The sequence below is a fragment of the Hypomesus transpacificus genome, unplaced genomic scaffold (genome assembly GCF_021917145.1).
Source record: "Hypomesus transpacificus isolate Combined female unplaced genomic scaffold, fHypTra1 scaffold_133, whole genome shotgun sequence".
NCBI lineage: Eukaryota > Metazoa > Chordata > Actinopteri > Osmeriformes > Osmeridae > Hypomesus > Hypomesus transpacificus.
In genome coordinates this window covers 529,236-552,829 of record NW_025813709.1, presented here as the reverse complement: position 1 = coordinate 552,829, position 23,594 = coordinate 529,236, and the positions used below count along the sequence as shown (strand labels likewise).

The 23,594-nt window shown below is 51.6% G+C and overlaps 2 protein-coding genes across 4 annotated transcripts in view; one reads left to right on the top strand and one right to left on the bottom strand.

The window, feature by feature from the left end:
- Nucleotides 1-232: 232 nt before the first annotated feature.
- Nucleotides 233-9,614, top strand: rab14l (RAB14, member RAS oncogene family, like). The gene is made up of 8 exons (XM_047051025.1): nt 233-344; nt 4,528-4,586; nt 5,244-5,297; nt 5,892-6,069; nt 6,235-6,301; nt 6,682-6,769; nt 6,878-6,908; nt 7,400-9,614. Exons 2-8 carry the CDS (start codon nt 4,535-4,537, stop codon nt 7,575-7,577), a joined length of 648 nt encoding a protein of 215 aa, XP_046906981.1. The 5' UTR covers nt 233-344; nt 4,528-4,534; the 3' UTR covers nt 7,578-9,614.
- Nucleotides 9,615-11,955: 2,341 nt separating this feature from the next.
- The window catches only part of abl1 (c-abl oncogene 1, non-receptor tyrosine kinase), a 15,828-nt gene continuing 4,189 nt past the window's right edge, over nt 11,956-23,594 (bottom strand). Inside the window, exons 1-11 of one of the 3 annotated variants that reach the window (XM_047050981.1) lie at nt 22,513-23,415; nt 18,720-18,884; nt 18,249-18,544; nt 17,823-18,095; nt 17,260-17,344; nt 16,319-16,496; nt 16,011-16,195; nt 15,673-15,825; nt 15,424-15,513; nt 14,895-15,014; nt 11,956-14,818 (exon numbers count right to left, since the gene is read on the bottom strand). In XM_047050981.1, the coding sequence (XP_046906937.1) occupies nt 13,269-14,818; nt 14,895-15,014; nt 15,424-15,513; nt 15,673-15,825; nt 16,011-16,195; nt 16,319-16,496; nt 17,260-17,344; nt 17,823-18,095; nt 18,249-18,544; nt 18,720-18,884; nt 22,513-22,597 (3,180 nt within the window). In that variant the 5' untranslated portion in view covers nt 22,598-23,415 and the 3' untranslated portion in view covers nt 11,956-13,268. Of the gene's footprint in view, nt 14,819-14,894; nt 15,049-15,423; nt 15,514-15,672; nt 15,826-16,010; nt 16,196-16,318; nt 16,497-17,259; nt 17,345-17,822; nt 18,096-18,248; nt 18,545-18,719; nt 18,885-22,512; nt 23,416-23,594 lie in introns of those variants that run through there. The other 2 variants (XM_047050980.1, XM_047050982.1) reach the window with 2 other exon arrangements.

Genomic DNA, 23,594 nt, shown 5'->3' with positions numbered 1-23,594 from the left:
ATACGCCTTCTTCCAACAAAAAAAGCCTTCGAAACTGCAAAAATAAATAGCCTAATAGTTAGTGTTTTGATAAACCTTCAGTATTGTATCACCTATATTCAGGCACACCTGTTCAGGTAAGTTTCTTTGTGGTCACTCCATTGCTCATCGCCAATTAGCGCAAAATGCGCAAATCGCCGCATATGCATTGCCCTTTGTCCCAGAAGCCCATTGTATACAACGGAGGAAACCCTGTTCACTGCAAGCAGCCATCTTGGATAGAGATACTTCTGCCAGGATAACCTGCAGATCCCTTCTGAAGAGCTCAAGACGATATAACATTTTTTTTAAATACACATAACCCGGTAAGACTCGAAACATGATTAGATAAAGATGTACTCAAACCTGCCCGGTTTAGTTATTCAGAACAACATTGGCAATTGCATTATAATTGATAGAATGCTAAAGTTAGCTTTTGGCTAGCCTTCTTAGCTAGCTGTTATTTCTGGTGATTTCAGTCACAAGCTAACGTCGGCTAGCTGTTTTTATCTGACTATAAGTAAAACATGCCTAACTTGTTCGCAGTAGACAACGTTTTCTACATATGGAGGAGGGTTACTAGTAACGTAACATTGGAATAAGTGTCACCTGTCTCTTAGTCTGTTCTGTGTTATTTGTTAGCAGTTGCTCCTGCTATCTTGTTAGCTCGCTAATCAGTTAGCGTATCGCGTTTGGGATTAGGTGAGTAGCAAGCTAGGTCCAGCTATTAATGCTAGCAAATGATACGTTAGCATACAGTCTAACTAGGTTGCAATAGGTGTGTCGGGTTGTCGTCAAGACAGACTGGGTTTTGTCATCTAGAACTAGGTGGATAACCATCGTCAAAGTAGTCCGTATTTATTATCAAATAAAGTAGGAAGGAGTTTGAGATGTTGGAAGAACACATCTCACGATGACTAACTTGCTAACCAGGTCCTATCTTGTTATCTGTCCAAATGGATTGCTGCTGGCTAACGTCGTTAGCCCGCTAGCGCGTCGTTGGCAGAAACCTATGTGGGCCTGATCTTGGTGAATCAAATATCCTCTTCTCCGCTCGGCAGTTGCTATTTTACTAGCTTCAGATGCGGTTCACTGACAGAAAATAGGTTACCTGTATTTGTGTTGTAAAAGTTTGAGATTTCCAAATCATCTTGCTTAAAGGCCAATAGCTGTCTAGCCAGGAAGCCGGCCCTTGCTATTTCGCTTTCCACATGCAATCGGATATTGCCAAGCAAGGTGTCCTTATCTCGTCAGACAGGCAGGTACGGGCTGATGGACTGTATGGCGGCTTTGTTATTCGTAGTCTGAAGCGCTTGGAACAAGCTTGCTAGTTAGCATGTTTGGTTTTCAGACAAAACATACATGACTACTCCCATGAATTGTCATTACTCAGTGTAAACATTTAATTCACACGATATTATAATTCTGTTACCTTTGGTAAAAATAAAAGAATGCACTGGGATGTTTGTTGTAAACACACTGATGGAACAGGAATGTCGGTAGGCTACACGCCTTACCCGACTGTCATCACACAAATATTTATAACTTGATATTGCGCTTTGATAAGCCAATGCGATAATGCTCGCTGATAAGATCTTATACCAGTTTGAGCTTCAGAATCACATTACTTTATCATAATGTAGCCATAAAAATATACTATTTGCCAAGGCATGCTTCTCAAATTCATCAGTTCACATAGTTTTCTGGTGATTTCTGTACATCCTGGTAATATCAGCATCATGAGGAATGATGTAGATCCTAGGCTTGTGGTGACTCGTATGCCTGTAGCAGGGTTCTCATGAGTCAGAGACCTAGCCGTCCAGAATCACAAGTGCCATCTCACTTCGACAACAGGATGTCACTGTGGACGATAGCCTGAGCTCTGACACTGCTTTCTGTTTTATTCATTGTGTGTGTGTGTGTGTGTGTGTGTGAGTGAGTGTGAGACACACGGCAGGGAAGTGCTGAGGCTGCGATCTGGTCACATGCAGCCCAGACTCTCCTCAGCCCAAACTCCCAGAGCGACTCCAGACAGGAAATGCTCCCCCTTCCCCTTTCCGCTCTCCATCTCAGGAGAAGAGACATGGCAGCATTGGGTGTTGAGCCCTAAAGCTTCAAGCTGCCTGAACACAGAAAACCCTCACACGTGATGTGTAGCAAGACACAGCACATGAGCAGAGGGTCATGTGAGGGAAGTCAGCCAGGCCCTGTAGTTAAGGGGGGAGGGAGGAGCATTTAGGAAGAGTGGGAGGTTTGTAGAAAGGTTGCCAACCAGCCAGGCGTGGAAGGCTGGCTCCGTCATTATCATAGTTTGCATGTAAACAACATAGGCTTCAGCTTCCTGTATCCTGGGCTAGCTAGCCCCTCTACTGAGGCTAGCTAGCCCCTCTACTGAACAAGGCTGTGCCTGTTCATCCCAGGACTGTCTCCTCCAGCCCCCAGCCCTCCTGTTCATCAGGACTGTCTCCTCCAGCCCCCAGCCCTCCTGTTCATCAGGACTGTCTCCTCCAGCCCCCAGCCCTCCTGTTCATCAGGACTGTCTCCTCCAGCCCCCAGCCCTCCTGTTCATCAGGACTGTCTCCTCCAGCCCCCAGCCCTCCTGTTCATCAGGACTGTCTCCTCCAGCCCCCAGCCCTCCTGTTCATCAGGACTGTCTCCTCCAGCCCCCAGCCCTCCTCTCCTCCATCCCAGGACAGGTCAGCCTCTCTTCCCGGGGTTGTCTGTTTCCACACACACTGGCTCCGTCTCCAGGGCTACGCTTGAATGTTACTCATGGTTAATATAATTTATTAATAAAGCATTGCGCCTTTTCATCTTGAGGAAACAAATAATGGAGTCTTCGGATGGGCTTTATGTTGCTCTGATAACTCTTGTCATCTTCTCCAGTCAACCTGGGCTCCTGAACAGTCTGGGCTTTTTATACCATTCTGCTAAAGGTGTGTTTAACTCTGGGTGTGTGCTTAGTTGTGTTTAAGTCTGTGTGTGTGTGTGTGTGTGTGTGTAGGATGGGAAGTCTGTGTGCCTCAATCTTTTGACTAAATTACAATCCTTATGGATATGTGTGTGTGTGTGTGTGTTTGGTCGTGCACCAGCAGAGCAGATGGCCCACAGGGAAAGAGGAACACAGGGATGTGTCGTCTAGGGAACAGGAGGAGGGAGAGGAGAGCAGGGATGTGTCGTCTAGGGAACAGGAGGAGGGAGAGGAGAGCAGGGAGGACAGAGGAGCGAGAGGTGACATGCTTGTTTTTCCTGTGGTCTCATGGTCCTGAGCAGGAGTGAGGCAGGGAAACAGGAACCAGAAAATGGTTTCAGCCTGAACATCAGCGCCCCTGGCCTGTGTCACCTGACACCATTAGCAGTTAAGCAGTAAGCAATTCACTTCCTGGATATGATGTCAGAGTGTAATGTGATTGGTGCAGCGCTTAATGACCAGATGAGTGTTGGAACGTCTAGTCCTTGGAACAGTAACACGAAGGCGTGCTCCTTCATTTGAAAACGTTTTGCTTTCGTTTTTTCCGTTTGCCGATCCACCTGACTGGTTACCAGACCCAGCCTGTTAGTAGGGGTGGCAGACCAGGGTGAAACAGAGTCAGGTGTTATGGCTGCCGTGAGGATGGGATGTTTATCTGTTGCTCCTCTGAGCAGCCCGCTACAGTTCCTCCAACCATGTTTATGACCATGACTGAGTCCAGCCTCGCCTGGATCCCCTGGGTTCAACGCCCAGCTACACCCCCCAGGTGGGCGGATGTTTGGTGGACAGGAAGTTGTGAGTGTGGAGGGTTTCCTGTGGTGCATTGTGGGTAAATGTGTGTGTGTTGCACTGGCTGATCTGGTTACAGGGAGCTTGGTCTCTGGAATATGATTACGACTACTTTGGCCCTGACAGGCCCTACATCTCTCTGTGTGTGTGTGTGTGTGTGTGTGTGTCTCATAAGAGGAGAATCATTTCCCACTGCTGACCAAGTTTAGTTTTTCACAATCTATTCATCATCAGTCGGCTTCCTCATATACTGACCAGAGTGATGTGTAGCAGAGAGGCTAGCCCCTCTACTGAGGTTAGCTAGCCCCTCTACTGAGGCTAGCTAGCCCCTCTACTGAGGCTAGCTAGCCCCTCTACTGAGGCTAGCTAGCCCCTCTACTGAGGTTAGCTAGCCCCTCTACTGAGTCTAGCTAGCCCCTCTACTGAGGCTAATGAGGCTAGCTAGCCCCTCTACTGAGGCTAGCTAGCCCCTTTACTGAGGCTAGCTAGCCCCTCTACTGAGGTTAGCTAGGTCCACTCCTGAGGTTAGCTAGCCCCAATAATGAGGCTAGCAGATTACAGAGGTTAGCTTGCTCACAGCTGGTTGACTGGGGAGCAAATGGCACCACCCTTTTCACCCAGCCTGTAATGGCTACATTGTCTCACTCTGACTCGTTAGTGTGTATCCTGATTGTAGTGTGTGTGTAGACAGGGTCTGTAGCACTGTGTGTTTCTGTGTCTAATATCTTTTCTCTCTGTCTCTCACGCAGAACCAAGATGGCGACCGCACCGTACAATTACTCCTACATTTTTAAGTACATCATTATTGGTAAGTGAGCCGTGCAAACTGACTGCCGTGTGGCTGTGGAAGCTAGTTGAGATGGGACCAGCTAGCTAACTGAGATGGGACCAACTAGCTAACTGAGATGGGACCAGCTAGCCAACTGAGATGGGACCAACTGGCTAACTGAGATGGGACCAGCTAGCTAACTGAGATGGGACCAGCTAGCTAACTGAAATGGGACCAGCTAGCTAACTGAGATGGGACCAGCTAGCTAACTGAGATGGGACCAGCTAGCTAGCTGAGATGGGACCAGCTAGCTAACTGAGATGGGACCAGCTAACTAACTGAAATGGGACCAGCTAGCTAACTGAGATGGGACCAGCTAGCTAACTGAGATGGGACCAGCTAGCTAACTGAGATGGGACCAGCTAGCTAACTGAGATGGGACCAGCTAGCTAACTGAGATGGGACCAGCTAGCTAGGTCAGTCTGAGGGGACCGTGGCTGTCCTGAATGTGGGCCGTGCAGAAGCTACTCTTAGCACACACCTAATCTATCTCGACCTAGCTTCTGCCAACACATAGCTACTGGTAACCTTCCACCCAAGTTAACAGGCCTTCATCCTCCCCCCCTAGGAGACATGGGTGAAGGGAAGTCATGTTTGCTGCTGTGTGGTGACTATGCTGTGTGTTCTGTCCTGTAGGAGACATGGGCGTAGGGAAGTCATGTTTGCTTCACCAGTTCACAGAAAAGAAATGTAAGTACAGCCAGGTGGCGCCTCTATTCTGATGTGTGTGTGTGGTTACGCTTCCCAGTTGCAGCTCCTGGTGTTGTGGTGTGTGTGTGTGGTTACGCTTCCCAGCTGCAGCTCCTGGTGTTGTGAATCCCGGGCTTGTAAAGCCAGTGTGATCAAACCAGATGCTCTGCTTTCATTCATCTAGCTTCCTGCACACACTCGCACACAGAATGAGGCACTGTCACACACAAACAGAATCTCTCGAATGAACACTGCGCAGCATGGAGGCAATTAAGAGACACACACACAGCTGCTGCCTGTACAAACTGGATGTAGAGCTCTGGGTTTGTTCATGATGCAGATGAGGACTGAAGTGTGTGTGTGTGTGTGTGTATGTGTTTGTGTGTGGAGCTGTTGCATACCCCACCTGCTCCGCCTGCTTTCCCTGTGGAGCGTGTGTGTGTCTTAATTGCTTTGATGCATAGCCGTAAAAGCCAAGTTTTAAACAAGTACATCAATATATGGCTGACACACAAGCTTGTCTCGTTGGCATTTTGCCCAGAAATGATATTGAAAGGGTGATGGAGGTGAATAACTGACCTTTCTGCCCTGCAGTCATGGCGGACTGCCCCCACACGATCGGGGTGGAGTTTGGCACGAGGATCATCGAGGTGAGCGGCCAGAAGATCAAGCTGCAGATCTGGGACACGGCTGGCCAGGAGCGCTTCAGAGCCGTCACGCGCAGCTACTACCGGGGGGCAGCGGGGGCACTGATGGTGTACGACATCACCAGGTAATTCAGACACACACCTGAACACATGTTAGATTAACAGAGATCAGCCTCACACAGCTGGCAGGCTGGAGCACTCTGACATGCAGCTGGCTGGTGTGTGTTTGGCCTTTTTTGATTCAACCTGTAGTCATGGTAACATCTCCTGCTCTCGTGTGTGTGTCACAGGAGAAGCACATATAACCACCTCAGTAGCTGGTTGACTGACGCCAGGAACCTCACAAACCCCAACACCGTGAGTCCTCTTCTCTTCCTCTCTTCTGACCGGTGGTGACCGGTGGTGACCGGTGGTGACCGGTGGTGACTGGTGGTGACTGGTGGTGACTGGTGGTGACCGGTGGTGACCGGTGGTGACTGGTGGTGACTGGTGGTGACCGGTGGTGACCGGTGGTGACTGGTGGTGACTGGTGGTGACCGGTGGTGACTGGTGGTGACTGGTGGTGACCGGTGGTGACCGGTGGTGACTGGTGGTGACTGGTGGTGACCGGTGGTGACTGGTGGTGACTGGTGGTGACCGGTGGTGACTGGTGGTGACCGGTGGTGACTGGTGGTGACTGGTGGTGACCGGTGGTGACCGGTGGTGACCGGTGGTGACTGGTGGTGTGTCCCCCCCAGGTGATCATCCTGATTGGGAACAAAGCTGACCTGGAGGCTCAGAGAGACGTGACATACGAGGAGGCCAAGCAGTTTGCTGAGGAGAACGGTGAGAGGGGGAGGAGGGGAGGGAGGGAGGAACAGGAGAACGGGGAGGAGGAGGGGACCATGTAGAGGACAGAGAGCAGCAGTCTGATTCCATCTTATGTTTCTGCAGGCCTGTTATTCCTGGAGGCCAGCGCTAAAACGTAAGTACACACCCTCCTCCCTCCCCCTCCTCCCCAGGGTCTGGGTCCTCTATAACATGCCCCCCTCCTCCCCAGGGTCTGGGTCCTCTCTCTATAACATGCCCCCCTCCTCTCCCAGGGTCTGGGTCCTCTCTCTATAACATGCCCCCCTCCTCCCCAGGGTCTGGGTCCTCCCTCTATAACATGCCCCCCTCCTCCCCAGGGTCTGGGTCCTCTCTCTATAACATGCCCCCCTCCTCCCCAGGGTCTGGGTCCTCTATAACATGCCCCCTTCCTCCCCAGGGTCTGGGTCCTCCCTCTATAACATGCCCCCCTCCTCCCCCAGGGTCTGGGTCCTCTGTCTATAACATGCCCCCCTCCTCCCCAGGGTCTGGGTCCTCTATAACATGCCCCCCTCCTCCCCAGGGTCTGGGTCCTCCCTCTATAACATGCCCCCCTCCTCCCCCAGGGTCTGGGTCCTCCCTCTATAACATGCCCCCTTCCTCCCCCAGGGGGGAGAATGTGGAGGATGCCTTCTTGGAGGCAGCTAAGAAGATCTACCAGAACATCCAGGACGGCAGCTTGGACCTGAACGCTGCAGAGTCAGGAGTGCAGCACAAGCCCTCGGCCCCCCAGGGGGGCAGGCTCACCAGCGAGCCCCAGCCCCAGAGAGAGGGCTGCGGGTGCTAGTGGACCACACTCCTCCTCTCCTCCTTCACTCTCTCCTCCTTCACTCCTCCTCTCCTCCTTCACTCTCTCCTCCTTCACTCCTCCTCTCCTCCTTCACTCTCTCCTCTCCTTCTTCACTCTCTCCTCTCCTCCATCATTCTTTCTCTGCTCATCTCTTCTTCATCACCTCCCTCCACGCCCCTCCCTGCTCCACACCACAGACAGACAGAGAGCGAGAGGGGATGGGGTGGATGTAGAAGGATGGATGATGGAGGGAGGGAGAAATGTTTTGACTGAGTGACTCCATCCCCTTCCTGGTTCCTCTCTGTCTCCCTTCCTCCATTCACCAGTCAGCGCAGGTTATCAGCTGTGAACCCCACAAACACAGCAGGTCATATTCATAACAAACTGAAACTACAAGCTTTTGTTTTTTAACGTTGCTTTTATAGCTGATAACAGCCCCCTCCGGTTCTCCCACAGGACTAAACTAAACTCTGTATAAAGACCCCTGGTAGATGTCCCTCCCCCTCCTCCCCAGCATCACAGCTGCAGGTGGATCCACCAATATTAGTTTGGATCTATTTGGTTTTGCTGGCCTGTGATTGGCTAAGTGTGTCCAGTCCAGGGATTGGGATTGGACAGTAAAGGTGATGATGTACTTTATGACCCAGCAACACAGCTGGGATGTTGCTGGTTGTGTGATAGACCTGTTGATGACATCAGATACAGGAATCCCCTCGAACTGGTTGTGCTCCAGCATCACAGGAGACAGTGTGTGTGTTTGTTTAGAGGGTCGGGGACCGTTTTGACTAAGTTAAGGACACTTTACAGATTAGGCTTTTTTTCTTCAGATCATTAGCTTCACCTCCCGCCCTTTCTCCTCCTCTCCCCCTCTCTCCTCCTACCAGCCCCCATCACATCAGTAGAATCTGGCTGTCCTCACCAGCATTTTCCTTGTTGTCGTATGTTGCCTTATTGTTACGATTTAATGTTAATATTATTACTGTTAAATCTTCTTTTTGCTGCGCTTGCTCTATATACCGCTGTTTAGACTCCTATCCCAAAAAAAAAAAAAAAACATTTTACAATATTGTGATATTTAGAGGAGACGGTATAAAGGGGTAAATCAAACGGGTTGGGAGAGAGGAGGAGCTAGGAGAGAGGAGGAGCTAGGAGAGGAGAGAGGCAGATGCTCCCGCACACCTGTGATGCCAACAGAGCTGTCACCCATCATGGCTGTTCCATCCTCACCCCCCCTCCCTGTACAGTTACACCAATAGCATGCCCCCCCCCACCCCCGTAACAGCCCTAACTGAGATGGGTTTGATAGAACACCAAGTTCACATGTTCTTATTTCCACTCCCCAGGCTAAATGTTCTGTACCATAAAGAGTGATTCCCAGAGGGGGATGCTGTACATAGTGCTATTCTAGCTGTGGCAGTGCTGAGGGGTGGGGGGCTTGTGATGGGGATGCAAAGTCTGTAACATAGTTTCTATTAATGTGTGTGTATAGGCAGACGTCCCTCCTCTCCTCTGACCCCCTCACTGCGGCTCTACTGTTTTCCCTCTGTCTGGGGGTTGGGGCAGGGCGGGGCTGTAGAGCTGGGGTGGGGCGGGGCTGTAGAGCTGGGGAGGGCGGGGCTGTAGAGCTGGGCTTCACTCTACACTTCCTGTTTGTTTCAAGCTTTGTCAGTTGCTCTCTAATGAACTCTGGGAGGCAGAGTGTCACTTCTGTGTGTTTGAGTTGATATTTTTTATTCTCCATGTTGTATTTCTTATTCAACCATGTCATAGCCCTTCTGTAGGGGAGGGGCTTGTCTTAATTCCAGGGAGCAGGGATTGGTTTTTTGGTTGGTGGGAGGGGCTTGAGATGTGTCCCGCCTTCTTCTGGGTCATTTCCTGCTTGTCCATGAGTTGAAAAAAGAAAAAAAAACGTACATATGTATAAATTTTGAAGGAGCTGTGCTAACATTTAAATGCATTCTTGCGTGTATATGATTTTAAATTGTTGACATTTTGATTTTAATAATGATGACAATAAAATGCTCTAGACAGAAATCGTTTGTTCCGTCTTGACGTCTGTTTAAAGGCTCTTATTTAAAGGACATTGCTACAGTTCTTATCAGGACCAGAGGTGGGTTGTAAAGAAAGTACAAATACATATACAAATACATATAACCATACATGTTATATGTATTACACCATACACCATACATATAACTAGCCTGGTCCTAACCAGACCCTCGTACATTTCATTTGTACAGAGGGTCTGGGATCGCTCCATTGACAAGCGTTAACTTCTTTAAAGGCGGGTCTTCTGTTGAAGTTTAAAACTATTTGATCTGCCCAGAGCCACTCTGATTTGCCATAACCAATCGCAAGCGTTCGCCTTAGCCAACTCCTTCACCACTGCTGTAACGGAGCTAGCTGCCGTAGCTGGAAAATCAAACTTTTCCCGAACCCCGTGGGGAGGAGGGCCACAACAACATGGCCACCAACAAAACTCAGCAAGGAATGTTCTTGCTCCGGCGTTAACCTATGGATATTCGGCAGCGTTACCACAACCGCAGAATAGCTTCGCTCGCATCTTTCTCCGCCGCCATTACTGAACTATTCAAACTAGTGCTCGACATTAACCCCCCCCCAGTCTAACCTCAATGTGGCCTGTTACATCCACCCCCTAAAAAGAACGAGAAAACTAACAAGTCCTTTTCAATTGCGCCTCCCTAGCCATCAAAGGGTAGAAAGAATAAAAGGGTTCCAGCATCAAATGATTCTTACTGTACATTGAAGGGACTGACATGGGCAACCAGAGCAAGGTTCATGCCTGTGGCGCCTTCCTAGTCAGTTAGCGGGTAAACAAAGGTTGGGGAAAAATGTTAGTGCAAGATGTGATACAGTCAGACACCACAGTATAAGGTGTGTGTGTGATACAGTCAGTCAGACATCACAGTGTAAGGTGTGTGTGATACAGTCAGACACCACAGTATAAGGTGTGTGTGTGAGATAGTCAGACATCACAGTGTAAGTTGTGTGTGATACAGTCAGTCAGTCATCACAGTGTACGGTGTGTGTGATACAGTCAGTCAGTCACCACAATGTAAGGTGTGTGTGATAGTCAGACAGACATCACAGTGTAAGGTGTGTGTATGATACAGTCAGTCAGTTACAGTGTAAGGTGTGTATGATACAGTCAGTCAGTCACCACAGTGTAAGGTGTGTGTATGATACAGTCAGTCAGACATCACAGTGTAAGGTGTGTGTGATACAGTCAGACAGACATCACAGTGTAAGGTGTGTGTGTGATACAGTCAGTCAGTCACAGTGTAAGGTGTGTGTGATACAGTCAGTCAGTCACAGTGTAAAGTGTGTGTGATACAGTCAGTCAGACATCACAGTGTAAGGTGTGTATGATACAGTCAGTCAGACATCAGTGTAAAGTGTGTGTGATACAGTCAGACAGACATCACAGTGTATGATACAGTCAGTCAGTCATCACAGTGTACGGTGTGAGTGATACAGTCAGTCAGTCACCACAATGTAAGGTGTGTGTGTGATACAGTCAGTCAGTCATCACAGTGTAAGGTGTGTGTGATACAGTCAGTCAGTCACCACAATGTAAGGTGTGTGTGATAGTCAGACAGACATCACAGTGTAAGGTGTGTGTATGATACAGTCAGTCAGTTACAGTGTAAGGTGTGTATGATACAGTCAGTCAGTCACCACAGTGTAAGGTGTGTGTATGATACAGTCAGTCAGACATCACAGTGTAAGGTGTGTGTGATACAGTCAGACAGACATCACAGTGTAAGGTGTGTGTGTGATACAGTCAGTCAGTCACAGTGTAAGGTGTGTGTGATACAGTCAGTCAGTCACAGTGTAAAGTGTGTGTGATACAGTCAGTCAGACATCACAGTGTAAGGTGTGTATGATACAGTCAGTCAGACATCAGTGTAAAGTGTGTGTGATACAGTCAGACAGACATCACAGTGTATGATACAGTCAGTCAGACATCACAGTGTAAGGTGTGTGTGTGATAGTCAGTCAGTCACAGTGTACGGTGTGTGTGATACAGTCAGTCAGACATCACAGTGTAAAGTGTGTGTGATACAGTCAGTCAGTCATCACAGTGTACGGTGTGTGTGTAATACAGTCAGTCAGTCATCACAGTGTACGGTGTGTGTGATACAGTCAGTCAGTCATCACAGTGTAAAGTGTGTGTGATAGTCAGACAAACATCACAGTGTAAGGTGTGTATGATACAGTCAGACAGACATCACAGTGTAAGGTGTGTGTATGATACAGTCAGTCAGACATCACAGTGTAAGGTGTGTGTGATACAGTCAGTCACCACAGTGTAAGGTGTGTGTATGATACAGTCAGTCACCACAGCCTAAAATCCATTTCAAGTAGCAAAATCGCTTATTTTATTACAACAATAAAATTGCACCAAGGTTACAATAAAGGAACAAAAAAAGAAAGTTTGTATTTACAAGGGGAGCAGAATGATGCGGCGGCTCTGTCTGTCACCATGACAACGCCAAATGTATTCACGAAGGAGACGTCGTCACGGAGATGTCGTCATGTACCGTGAAGGAAGGCAGCTGTGGTTCAGAACGCCCTCGCAGTCAGACAGGGCTAAGGTCAAGGGTCAGAGTAATACTGAACACGTAGGTGAGGGGGGGGGTCATTCTATGTGCCCTCTGATTGGCTGTGTCAGGGAATGTCTGGGTGGGTTCTGCAGTGTAGCAAGGGGAACCCTGGGACATGAGACGTTCCTGTACGTGCACAAGGTTCTCCAGAGCGGAGCAGCTCTGGAAGTTGTAAGTGGTTTAGAGGACAACAACGAAATGTCAGTTAAAACAAATAAAAGATGACGAGCAACTAGGGTTCGCTCATCAAGACATAAAAACAAAATTCACATCCTGTTCCTGGTTTCTCTCCGGGTTGCCGTGGAGACGGTGTGTAACCAGGAAGTGGTGGGTGTGTGAGTGCTCAGGTGAGTCCCACCTGGAGGACTGTGCTGCTGCTAGTGTTGCTGGGGGGAGAGGGGGGGGGGGGATCTTCCATAGCTCCTTTATGGCACATGGTGAATACTGATACATGGATCCGTCCACACAATACTGACGCAATCACACACACTCCATACACACACCAAGTCAACAGAAGGGATGATGGAGAGAGCAGGTAGTAAGTGTGTGTGTGGTGTATGTGTGTGTGTGGAGAATGTGTGTGTAAGCTTACTGAGTTCATTCTAAGCAGAGCGGGCAGGAGTCCTCCAGGTGTTGCTGCACATCGTCAGCTAACAGGAAACAGAGAGAGACAGCTTCCTGTCTGTAAAAGTGTCAGGACTGGGCCCTGGCCGCTGTTCCAGTAAGGCCACAGAGAAACTTGCATTCATAGGTTTGAGGGTCTCGGCAAAAAAACACAAAAAAACACTCAATAGTGTGTTTGTCTTTGAGTCTGTCCGGTAACCACAGGCTGCAGGGTCCTGGGAAACAGCCAAGCCAGCTTCTCCAGAAGTGAGTTCTCTAGCTGTCCTGTAGCGTCCAGAACCCTCCGTCCTCCGAAACACGACCGGCTGGGCTCTCCTGACGCACTCGGCCGCAGAAGAAGGGGAGGGGGGGGGGGGGGAAGAGGAGGGGGGGGGGGGGGGGGGGTGGCAGTTGTATTTTCAAATCAGGTTAGCCTCCTGGTCAGATGTGTGTCTTGCTACCTCTGGACGATGTCACTGATCTCTTTGAGGGAGGACAGCAGCTTCCTGAAGTCCTGCTGTGCGCTGGCGCCCCCGGTGACAGCTGGGCAGATCTGCAGTTCCCTCAGGTTGTTCTCCAGCTTGTTGATGGCCTCGCGGAACGCAAACTTGTTCCTCATCTGCTGGATGGACTCAACGAAGCTCACGCAGCGGCGAGACAGGTTCTTCCCAGCCTCAAGCACGGCGCTGTGGCTGCCCGTCTGCTCCGACACGCGGCCGATGGCGGTGCGCAGCTCCTCACTGCCCTGCAGGACCATTTCACGCGTCACAGCCGAGTGGGACGTCCGCTCCGGGGGCTGCCGCGTCTTGCGCAGGGAGCGGCGGGTGTCCAAGAGGGGGATGAAGGCCGGGGGGGAGGCGGGGTCCCCGGGGGAACCCAGGGGCGAGCCCAGGGGGGAGAAGGAGGTCTGGCCGGGGGAGGAGGAGACAGAGCTGGAGGAGGAGGAGGTCTTTAACGGTTTGGAGGAGGAGACCAGCTTCTTGGGGAGGTCAGAGAGGAGGGGGCGGGGCGGGTCGCTGGAGGCGTTGTGGGGCTCCGGGCCTCGGGGCTTGTGGTCCGTGGGGGAGGGGAGGTCGAGGCCCCGGGAGGGCTTGCCTGACTTGCTGCCGGAGGGCGGCGGAGGCGGCGCCGGCTTGGACTTCTGGAACTTTCCCTGGGGAGTGGCCGTGGAGGAGGGGTCCAGGGCGGGCCTGTGGCGACGGGCCCTGCACTCATCGGCGGCGGCCCCCAGCGCGGGGAACACGTTGGGCTTGAGGAGTTCGGCCTGCAGGGCGCTGGTCCTGCAGCTCTCCAGCCTCCTAAGCCGAGCCGTCGGAGGTTCCGCCTCCCCGAACACCTCGTCCGCCTCCTCCATCCTCCTGGGGAGGCGGGGCGGGGGCGTGAGGGCTCCACGGCGAGGGCACGCCTCCCCCTTCTGCTCGCTGGCTTTCTTGCGCGGCAGCGCCGGCTTGCCCCCCAGGGTGCCCGAGTCAAAGTGCCGCTGGCCGAGCTCACGGGGGAGCGTGACGGATCTCCACTCTGACCTGTCTGAGCCAGGCGGAGCGCTGGAGGCAGACGACGAGCGCAGGAAGCGTTTGGAGTTGGACACCACGTCTTCCTCCGCCGGGGGGCCCATGCCCCCCCTGCCCCCCGCCACCGGCACGGCCGGGACGACCTTCTTCCTGCTGTGGGGGGGGAACAGGGGGCTGGGGTAGGGAGGCGCTCCATTGGTGACCCCGCCCACTCCGTTGTTGTTGGCGCCCGGGAACTTGGCGTGGTCGGGGGCGTCGCCGGGGGCGTCGTCGCGGGGCTCCGGGGCGTGGCGGTCCAGGTGAGCGTCTGTATCCCTGAATGAGCTGCTCCTCTTGGGGGGAGCCGGAGCCGTCTTCTTCTTCTTCTTGATGCGGCTCAGGAAGCTGCTGCGACTCTTGTCCCGGGGCAGCAGCCGGTCCTCCTCTGCCACGTCCAGCGGGGGGCGCTCCTTCCTGGGCAGCAGGGGAGACACAGCCACCTCCGGCTCTCCTGGGTCTGGAGGGCACAGGAGACAGGTCAACACACACACACACACACCAACACAGGCTACATGGTATCCAGGAGGTCTCACCAAGGCTGTCAGGGTCGCGGGGGTCCTGGTTCCTGCGAAGGGTCCTGGTCTTGGTGGGCAGCTCTGGGGCCTTCTGACTGCAGCCCACACACTGCTGTTTGCCCAGCTCCATCTCCACCTCTGAACACACACACACACACACAGTCAGCATCACCTGACCCCACATCAGAATCAGAATGAGCTTAATTCGCCGTGTGAGTTTACATAAACAAGGAAATCACTGTGGCAGGAAGGTGCATATGATAAACATGTAAGAATCTCAACTATAAAAGTTCGAAAATGTACAACAGTCAAAATGATTCTAAACATAAACCCTGATCCAATCTTCCCCAGCTCCTTCTTCACCTAGGGTTATGGTTGGCTAGCAGGGTATTAGCAGGTGAGCTAGCAGGAGAACTAGCAGGTGAGCTAGCAGGGTATAAGCAGTTGAGCTAGCAGGGTATTAGCAGGTGAGCTAGCAGGGTATAAGCAGGTGAGCTATTTGGAGAACTAGCAGGTGAGCTAGCAGGGTATTAGCCGGTGAGCTAACCATCGGAGATGCTTGACTCCTGGAACATGTTCTCGAAGGCCTGGTGGGTCTCAGCGAAGGACGGGCGCTCAGCAGGGTTCCACTTCCAGCCTGGGGGGGAGGAGCGGGAGGGGAGGGGGGAGGACACTTAATACCTGTATATACCCACAGAAACCAGTCCCTTACTGAATACCTGTAAATACCTGTTCATACTTGAATGCACCTGTCTGTGTGTAGGTGAAGGATCCGTGTGTGTGTGTGTGTACGTACAGGCCCTCATCAGCTGGTACACCTTCTCCGGGCAGCCCTCAGGTCGATCCATGCGATAGTCCTTCTCCAGCAGCTCATACACCTGGGACAGATCGATGCCCGGGTACGGAGACATCCCATAGGTGGCGATCTCCCATAGCAACACGCCGAATGCTGGAGCAGGGAGGGAGCGACATATCACATGACACCCAGATGTAGCTAGCTAAGTTTCTGACCTTTAGAAGGGTTTTCCTGATCTACCATACACACTTACTGAATGTGTCACTTCCTGTCTCTCCTCCTCAAACAGTCTCGTGCCCCCCTCCCCCCATGACTCCACCCTCTCCCCCCAGACTCACCCCAGACATCAGACTTGATGGAGAACTTGTTGTAGGCCAGGCTCTCGGGGGCGGTCCACTTGATGGGGAACTTGGCACCTGCGTGGGCGGTGTAGGTGTCTCCCGTCATCAGCCGGCTCAGGCCGAAGTCTGCCACCTTCACCAGGTGGTTCTCCCCCACCAGGCAGTTCCTGGCAGCCAGGTCCCTGAGGGGGGGAGGAGGGGGGGGGGTTAAAGTCCTTAGATCAGAGGAGGAGACCAGAGAGGAGAGAGGAGGAGATGGGGGAGATCAGCGTAGGAGAGAGGAGATCAGAGAGGAGGACCCTGACCTGTGGATGAAGTTCTTCCTCTCCAGGTACTCCATGGCGGAGGAGATCTGCGTAGCCATATAGAGCAGCACCACTGCATTGACCTCCTCCCGGAGACAGTCCCTCAGGTAGTCCAGCAGGTTGCCGTGGGTCATGAACTCTGTGATGATGTAGAAGGGAGGCTCGCGTGTGCACACACCTGCGGAGGGCAGAGTCTTACTCATACTCATACATGTTCATATACTAGAGCCCGACTGATAAAGGATTTTTAAGGCCGATACCGATGTTTGTCGATTTAAAAATCCGATATTCCGATATAAAAAAATATGTAAAAATCCAGAAACGCTTAACAAAACAAACTGATTTTCCTAATATGAGTTATTTGTAGTTTACATTTAGTCGTTTTTAGCAGCCGTTCTTATCCAGAGCGACCTACAGTAAGTATGGGGCCATTCCCCCTGTAGGCTGAAGTGCCTTGCCCAAGGACACAACGTCATTTGACACGGCCGAAAAATCGAACCGGCAACCTTCTGATTAATAGCCCGTTTCCTTAACCACTCAGCCATCTGCTTCCTGTTATTATTTCCTCACAAAAATAATATGATAAAGCAGTTTAAAAACAAACCGGTTTGATTTATTGTCACATCAGAACATCAACATATATTAAAGTTCTGATAAATACAATTTATAAAAATACAAACTTAAGATATGAAACTTAAAGTCCTTTGAACAAAAAACACGTACAAAAAACATTATTCATTTATCGTCCATTATAAATGCCGATACCGATAGTTTGGAAAATATATCGGCCGATAATATCGGCCCACCAATATATCGGTCGGGCTTTATCATATACACATATATATACAGTCATTTCGAAGGTCAGATGTATCGTAAAGGGGGCTTTGAGTGATTCATGTGTTCATGATGGTTCATGTGTTCATGATGATTCATGTTCTCACCAAGCAGCTGCACCAGATTGGGGTGCTTGATCTCCTTCATGACAGCAGCTTCCTTCAGGAACTCCTCCACCTCCATCGTATCCTCCTGGGCACACACACACACACGCTCAGTATACACACTCATGCTCAGTACACACACACACGCTCAGTACACACACTCATGCTCAGTACACACACACACTACAGGTACTGAAGATTCTGACTTAGCTTCAGAAGGAGGGTGCATAAGGTCTTAATGTCAGATGGATGAGCGGTTAGGGAATCGGGCTATTAATCAGAAGGTTGCCGGTTCGATTCCCGGCCGTGTCAAATTATGTTGTGTCCTTGGGCAAGGCACTTCAGCCTACTTGCCTCAGGGGAAATGTCCCTGTACTTACTGTAGGTCTCTCTATAAGAGTGTCTGCTAAATGACTAAATGTAAAATGTATTTGTAATGTCTCCGTTGGGGTTCCATATCACCTGCAGTTACACCTCTGTAGCACCAGGTGACGCTATACTGGACAGAGCTCAGCACATATACTTGTCATAGGAGTGGGACACACACAGACACCCCCCTCTCCCACCTTCAGAGTCTTAACGGCCACGGTGAGGCTGTACTTCTTCCACACGCCCTCGTACACCTCCCCGTACTGCCCGCCGCCCAGCTTGTGCTTCATGGTGATGTCGGTGCGCTCCATCTCCCACTTGTCGTAGTTGGGCGACACGCCGTACACCGTGGGCTTGGTGCGCTTGGGCGCAGGGTAGTGCAGCGTGGTGATTAGGCCGTCGGCCACCGTGGAGTGGTGGTGCACCAGCTCAGCCAGCGTGGTGAAACGACTCTCTGATGAAACGTACAGCTGGAGGGAAAGAGGGAGGTGTTAGATTGAAGGATGTTGTTCTAATGGAATCCTGGGATCTTCTCTCCCTGAATGAAATAACGATCCTTAAGTCAGGACCATCACTAAACTCATCATCCTCCTCATCACCACCAGTCTCCTCCCAGCCCCTACCTTGCTGTCGGAGGCGGTGTTGATGCGGTAGTGGTAGACCCGGCCCTCGTAGCGCAGCGAGATGGACCTTTGTCCTGGGCTGCTCTCGCTCTCTCGCACCAGGAAGCTGCCGTTGATCCCGGAGCTCAGCAGGTACTCAGCTGCATTCCGTGACACCGGCCCATGGTACCAGCTGTGCTTCTCCAGGCTGTTGACCGGCGTGATGTAGTTGCTAGGCACCCAGCCCTGGCCGTTCTTGGTCCGGGCCTCGCACCACTCACCATTGTGGTTGTACCCCAGCACTCTGAGCTTCTCTCCTGCAGGGCGGGCAGGGAGGCGCACACACAGAGAGAGAGGTCAAAGGTTAGACAGAGTTTATAGGTCAGTGGACATCGTTACTGGTGTTGTCTAGGTAACAGTTTCAGGGGACAGTCTTACCCTTGGTGATGCTGAGGGTGTTGTCTAGGTAACAGTTTCAGGGGACAGTCTTACCCTTGGTGATGCTGAGGGTGTTGTCCCCGCTGGCCACAAAGTCGTAAAGCGCCACAAACAGGTTGGGGTCGTTCTCACTGGGCCCAGCCAGCAGGCTCTCCTTGGAGTTCCAGCGGCCCGCCTCCGACAGACCTGGGGGGTCCAAGTCAGGCTTCTGCAGAGCTTCTGGAACACACACACACACACACAGCTCAGACCAGGACGGAAGGGGTAAGGGTCTGAAGCTTAAGTGCTGGAGGGTTAGGTACGTTGTTTTTTAGACACACTGTGTGTCAACATCTGACTGTTTCTATGTTCTCCTGCATCAGCAAAGCAAGCCTCCACATAGCTACAGCCTCAGAGAGGCCTTGACACAGCTACAGCCTCAGAGAGGCCTCGACACAGCTACAGCCTCAGAGAGGCCTCCGCACAGCCACAGCCTCAGAGAGGCCTCGACACAGCTACAGCCTCAGAGGCCTCGACACAGCTACAGCCTCAGAAAGGCCTCGACACAGCTACAGCCTCAGAGAGGTCTCTACACAGCTACAGCCTCAGAAATGTCCACCTCATCATATTATGTGTCACCCACAGATCAGCGCATATAAGTTAGACGGGCTGTAGTGATAAAGAGAACCAGACAGAACCAGAACCAGACCAGACAGAACCAGACCAGACCGAAGTGACCCAGTCAGTCCGGTCTTCCTCCATCCAGCTGTGTCTCAGCCCAGGTGTAATAAGTCTCCCTGTTTTAATGAAGGACCCGCAGCGTCCGGGTGGCGCTGGTCATTTCCTGACCCTAACCCTAACCCTGACCCTATTTTCTGAGGCCCATTTCCTGAATATTCAACACGGTTGTTTTCATTTCCAGGTTGAGAGATGAAGGCTGGACAGGAGCCCTGCAGCCTGATGGGAAAGTCCAGTCTGGATCCAGGGAGGCCCAGCAGGTCACCATGCTGCAGGTCAGCTCATTATTGTTCCACCAGAGAGAGGACCGACCCAGCTGCATGTGCCTGAGTTGACCAGGGGAAGACACACAGGAGCGCACAGACAGGTAGACAGGTACATTTACATGTAGTCATTTAGCAGACGCTCTTATCCAGAGCAACTTACAGTAAGTACATAGACATTCTCCCGAGGCAAGTAGGGTGTCGGGAGTCAGGTGGCTGAGCGGTTAGGGAATCGGGCTAGTAATCAGAAGGTCGCCGGTTCGATTCCCGGCCGTGCCATATGACGTTGTGTCCTTGGGCAAGGCACTTCACCCTAGTTGCCTCGGGGGGAATGTCCCTGTACTTACTGTAAGTCTCTCTGGATAAGAGTGTCTGCTAAATGAATAAATGTAAAAAAGGACACAACGTCATTTGACACGGCCGGGAATCGAACTGGCAACCTTCACATTACTAACCCGACTCCCTAGGTAGACAGACAGACAGGCAGGCAGACAGACAGGTAGAAACAGGGGGTTAACTACATTCCACAGCTGTCACACCTGTTTCAGCACCTTCAGCTTCTCACACACACACACACTCAGATGACAGGGCTGAGACAGTGTGCTGATCAGAGCATCAGAGAACAGGACAGCTGGTTGTGATGTGGTAGTGTTGTGTTGTGGTTCAGGGGGGTTGGAGAGACAGAGGTACAGATGGAGGCAGGCAGGCTGATCATGAGTGTACAGGCTGTAAAGAACCCCTCTTAGGATGGGACTACAACCCTAACCTCATCCTGCCTCCTGACGACTAACACTCCCAAACGGATGACATGTGTGGAACTCATGAATCTCTGTTACGACAGAGTTATGAGCACCAGTATGAAACCACAGCCAGGCTAGCAGAGCCCAGAGAGGCTGTCGAATCAGACCACACTGCTTCTCAGACACAAACACAGGAAGCTGCTCCATCAAACACACTCTACACCCCCCCCCCCCCTCCAGGACCAGGAGACAGGACCAGGAGACAGGGAAGATGTTGATCTTGTTTTGTGATCCTGTGGCCCGTCACCATCAGAAGGCAGGGTTAGGGTGGAGGTGGACAGACAGACAGCAGGGTGGAGACCCTGTCTCACCTCCCCTATGAGGTCTGGTGCTGTGAACAGTTCACACTAGACAATGACCCGGAGGAGTGTGAGGGTCAGATTGCCTGACACACACACACACACACACCACCTACACAGACCACATCCACCCACACACACACACACACCACCCACACAGACCACATCCACTCACACACACACACACACACACACACACACACACACACACAGACCACACCACCCACACAGACCACCCACCCACACGGACCACATCCACCCACACACACACACACACCACCCACACAGACCACACCACCCACACAGACCACCCACCTACACAGACCACATCCACCCACACAGACCACATCCACCCACACAGACCACATCCACCCACACAGACCACATCCACACGCACAGACTCGGGAACAAGTGTGAAAAGCTTAAATGTTTGAACACCATTCAGGACTGCTGGAGAGGAATTCCCCTTGCATCTGTTCCCTGAGAGGGATCTACCGAGAGGGATCTACCGAGAGGGATCTATCGGGAGTTCTGAAGGCTGTGGAATCATTGTTCCAACTGAACATAAGCTAAACAGACGAGCCAAGGGCAGCCAGAGGCCTCCTGACTCAAACACCCTCAAACACACGCTGGTTACTAAGGAGCGCTGGTTACTAAGGAGCGCTGCACAGTTAATCCCTCAACATCGAAGCACTGTCAGACCCAGCCTGACAGAGTGTGGACGTGAGAGAGTGTGGAGGTGAGAGGGTGTGGAGCTGAGGGTGAGAGAGGGTGGAGGTGAAAGGGTGGAGGTGAGAGTGTGTGGAGGTGAGAGGGGGTGGAGGTGAGAGGGTGGGGGTGAGAGTGTGTGGAGGTGAGAGGGTGTGGAGGTGAGAGTGTGTGGGGGTGAGAGGGTGGAGGTGAGAGGGTGGAGAGTGTGGAGGTGAGAGTGTGGGGGTGAGAGAGCTTGTCTGAGTTTCTGATCAACATTCTCTTATCAACAGGCTGCTGGTCAACAGGCTGCTGGTCAACAGGCTGCTGGTCAACAGGCTGCTGGTCAACAGGCTGCTGGTCAACAGGCTGCTGGTCAACAGGCTGCTGGTCTACAGGCTGCTGGTCAACAGGCTGCTGGTCAACAGGCTGCTGGTCAACAGGCTGCTGGTCCCTGGCACATGTGAGTGTTCGGTTCCACATCAATGATCCTGTTGATGTTCAAACTCATGTACCCTCCCCTTCTCAGAACTGAATCAATCTTTCATTTGGTCTAACACAGTTAGCTTATTTTCATTTCAAGTAGGGGGAATAGGGAGTCATGGAAAATGAGTTAAGTGGACTAATCTACAGAAAAGGCCATCAAACGCAAATCTGTAACTCCAGTGAATTTTCACCAAACTTCCTTACATAGACGAGCTGGGAAAAAACAGAACTGAAAAAGAGTCAAAGCTGAAAATGGAGAGTGAATATTTGAGATTAGATACCCTCTCCTCAGAAACACAGGCCAGGAATCAGATTTCCTTCCATTGTCTCCTTCCTGCCTCCTCTGCCGTCCTGACTGCAGTGAGCCAGTGTCTGGCTTTCCTCCCTCCCCTTTCCACAGCGTAGGAAAGAGGCCTCACAGAGATAGCTCGCCTCTCTCTACCCTCTCAAACACGCTATGCAGTAATATCCCTCCATCTTTCTCTTTCCCTGAGTACCCACCCCAGCCCCCCCCTTCCCAGCCCCCCCCCTTTAGCCCCCCTTCAGCCCCCTTAACCCCCCCCCAGCACCCTTCAGCCCCCCCCTGTCTTACCTTCCAGGTAGCAGCTGGAGGAGGACGAGAGTGCCTTCTTAGATTTGCACCCCACCAATTTCAGACAAATCTCCAACATTTTCATTTGCTTTTTTTCCCCCAATTCCCACTTGAAAACTCCAGATTCTTCTCTGGTCTGAGCGTCTCTCTCCCTAACGTACTTTCCGCTCACGAGAAGAAGAAAAAAGAGAAAAAATAAAAATAAAATAAAAAAGTTCGGAAAAGGTTCCTTTGACCGACGAGAAAAGGGGGGCAGAGGATTGTTAAAAACAAAACTTTGAAGGTGAAAGAATCCGTTTTTTTTTCTCTCCCTCTTCTCTCCAGCCCAGCTTGAACTCCTCCGGTCTGCCGACTACTCTAGCGGTCTGTCGCCTCCATCTTGGTTTCCTCCTCTCCTCCTAAGGAGCACGGTTTAAGACAGCGGTCGAGGCCAGAGCAGGACGTGCGGGTGAGTCAGTTGAGGCAGCAGGGCAGAGTGGACACGAGGCAGCAAGGCAGAGTGGACACAGCCATTCTCCAGTCCCCCGTGAGTGTGTGTGAGAGAGAGGCGCTCGTGCTAAAGACTGCCAACAAAGGGTCTCTTTCAGCCTGCTGCCCTGAATGACATCAGCTGGTTAGTCCCTCCTACCTCCCCCAACACACACACACTCCAAAGGGAAAACCAACTCACACACACACACTTACAAACAGGAATACAAACAAAGTTGCGGCAGCGAACACTAAGCCTAGCAAAGTGCAAAAAGCTCCAGCAACCAAACTTTTGAAGCGCTGTAGTCAGGGAGAAGCCTTTCCCTTTGTCTTTCTGTAAGTCACAAGACTGTTTGTGGGAAGTCCTTCCTCCAGTACTTCCAACCCCCACCCCAGTCTCTCTCTCTCTCTCTCTCTCTCTCTCTCTCTCTCTCTCTCTCTCTCTCTCTCTCTCTCTCTCTCTGTCTCTCTCCCTCACTCTAACCCTCTCCTTCTCTCTCCCCTCTCCCGCTGTCTCTCTCCCTCTCGCTCTCTGATGTTTACAGGCTACAGAGTCTTGGGTCTGGAAGCAGAGCAGCATAGTTTCACCACACAGATCCCCCTCCCTCCCTCCC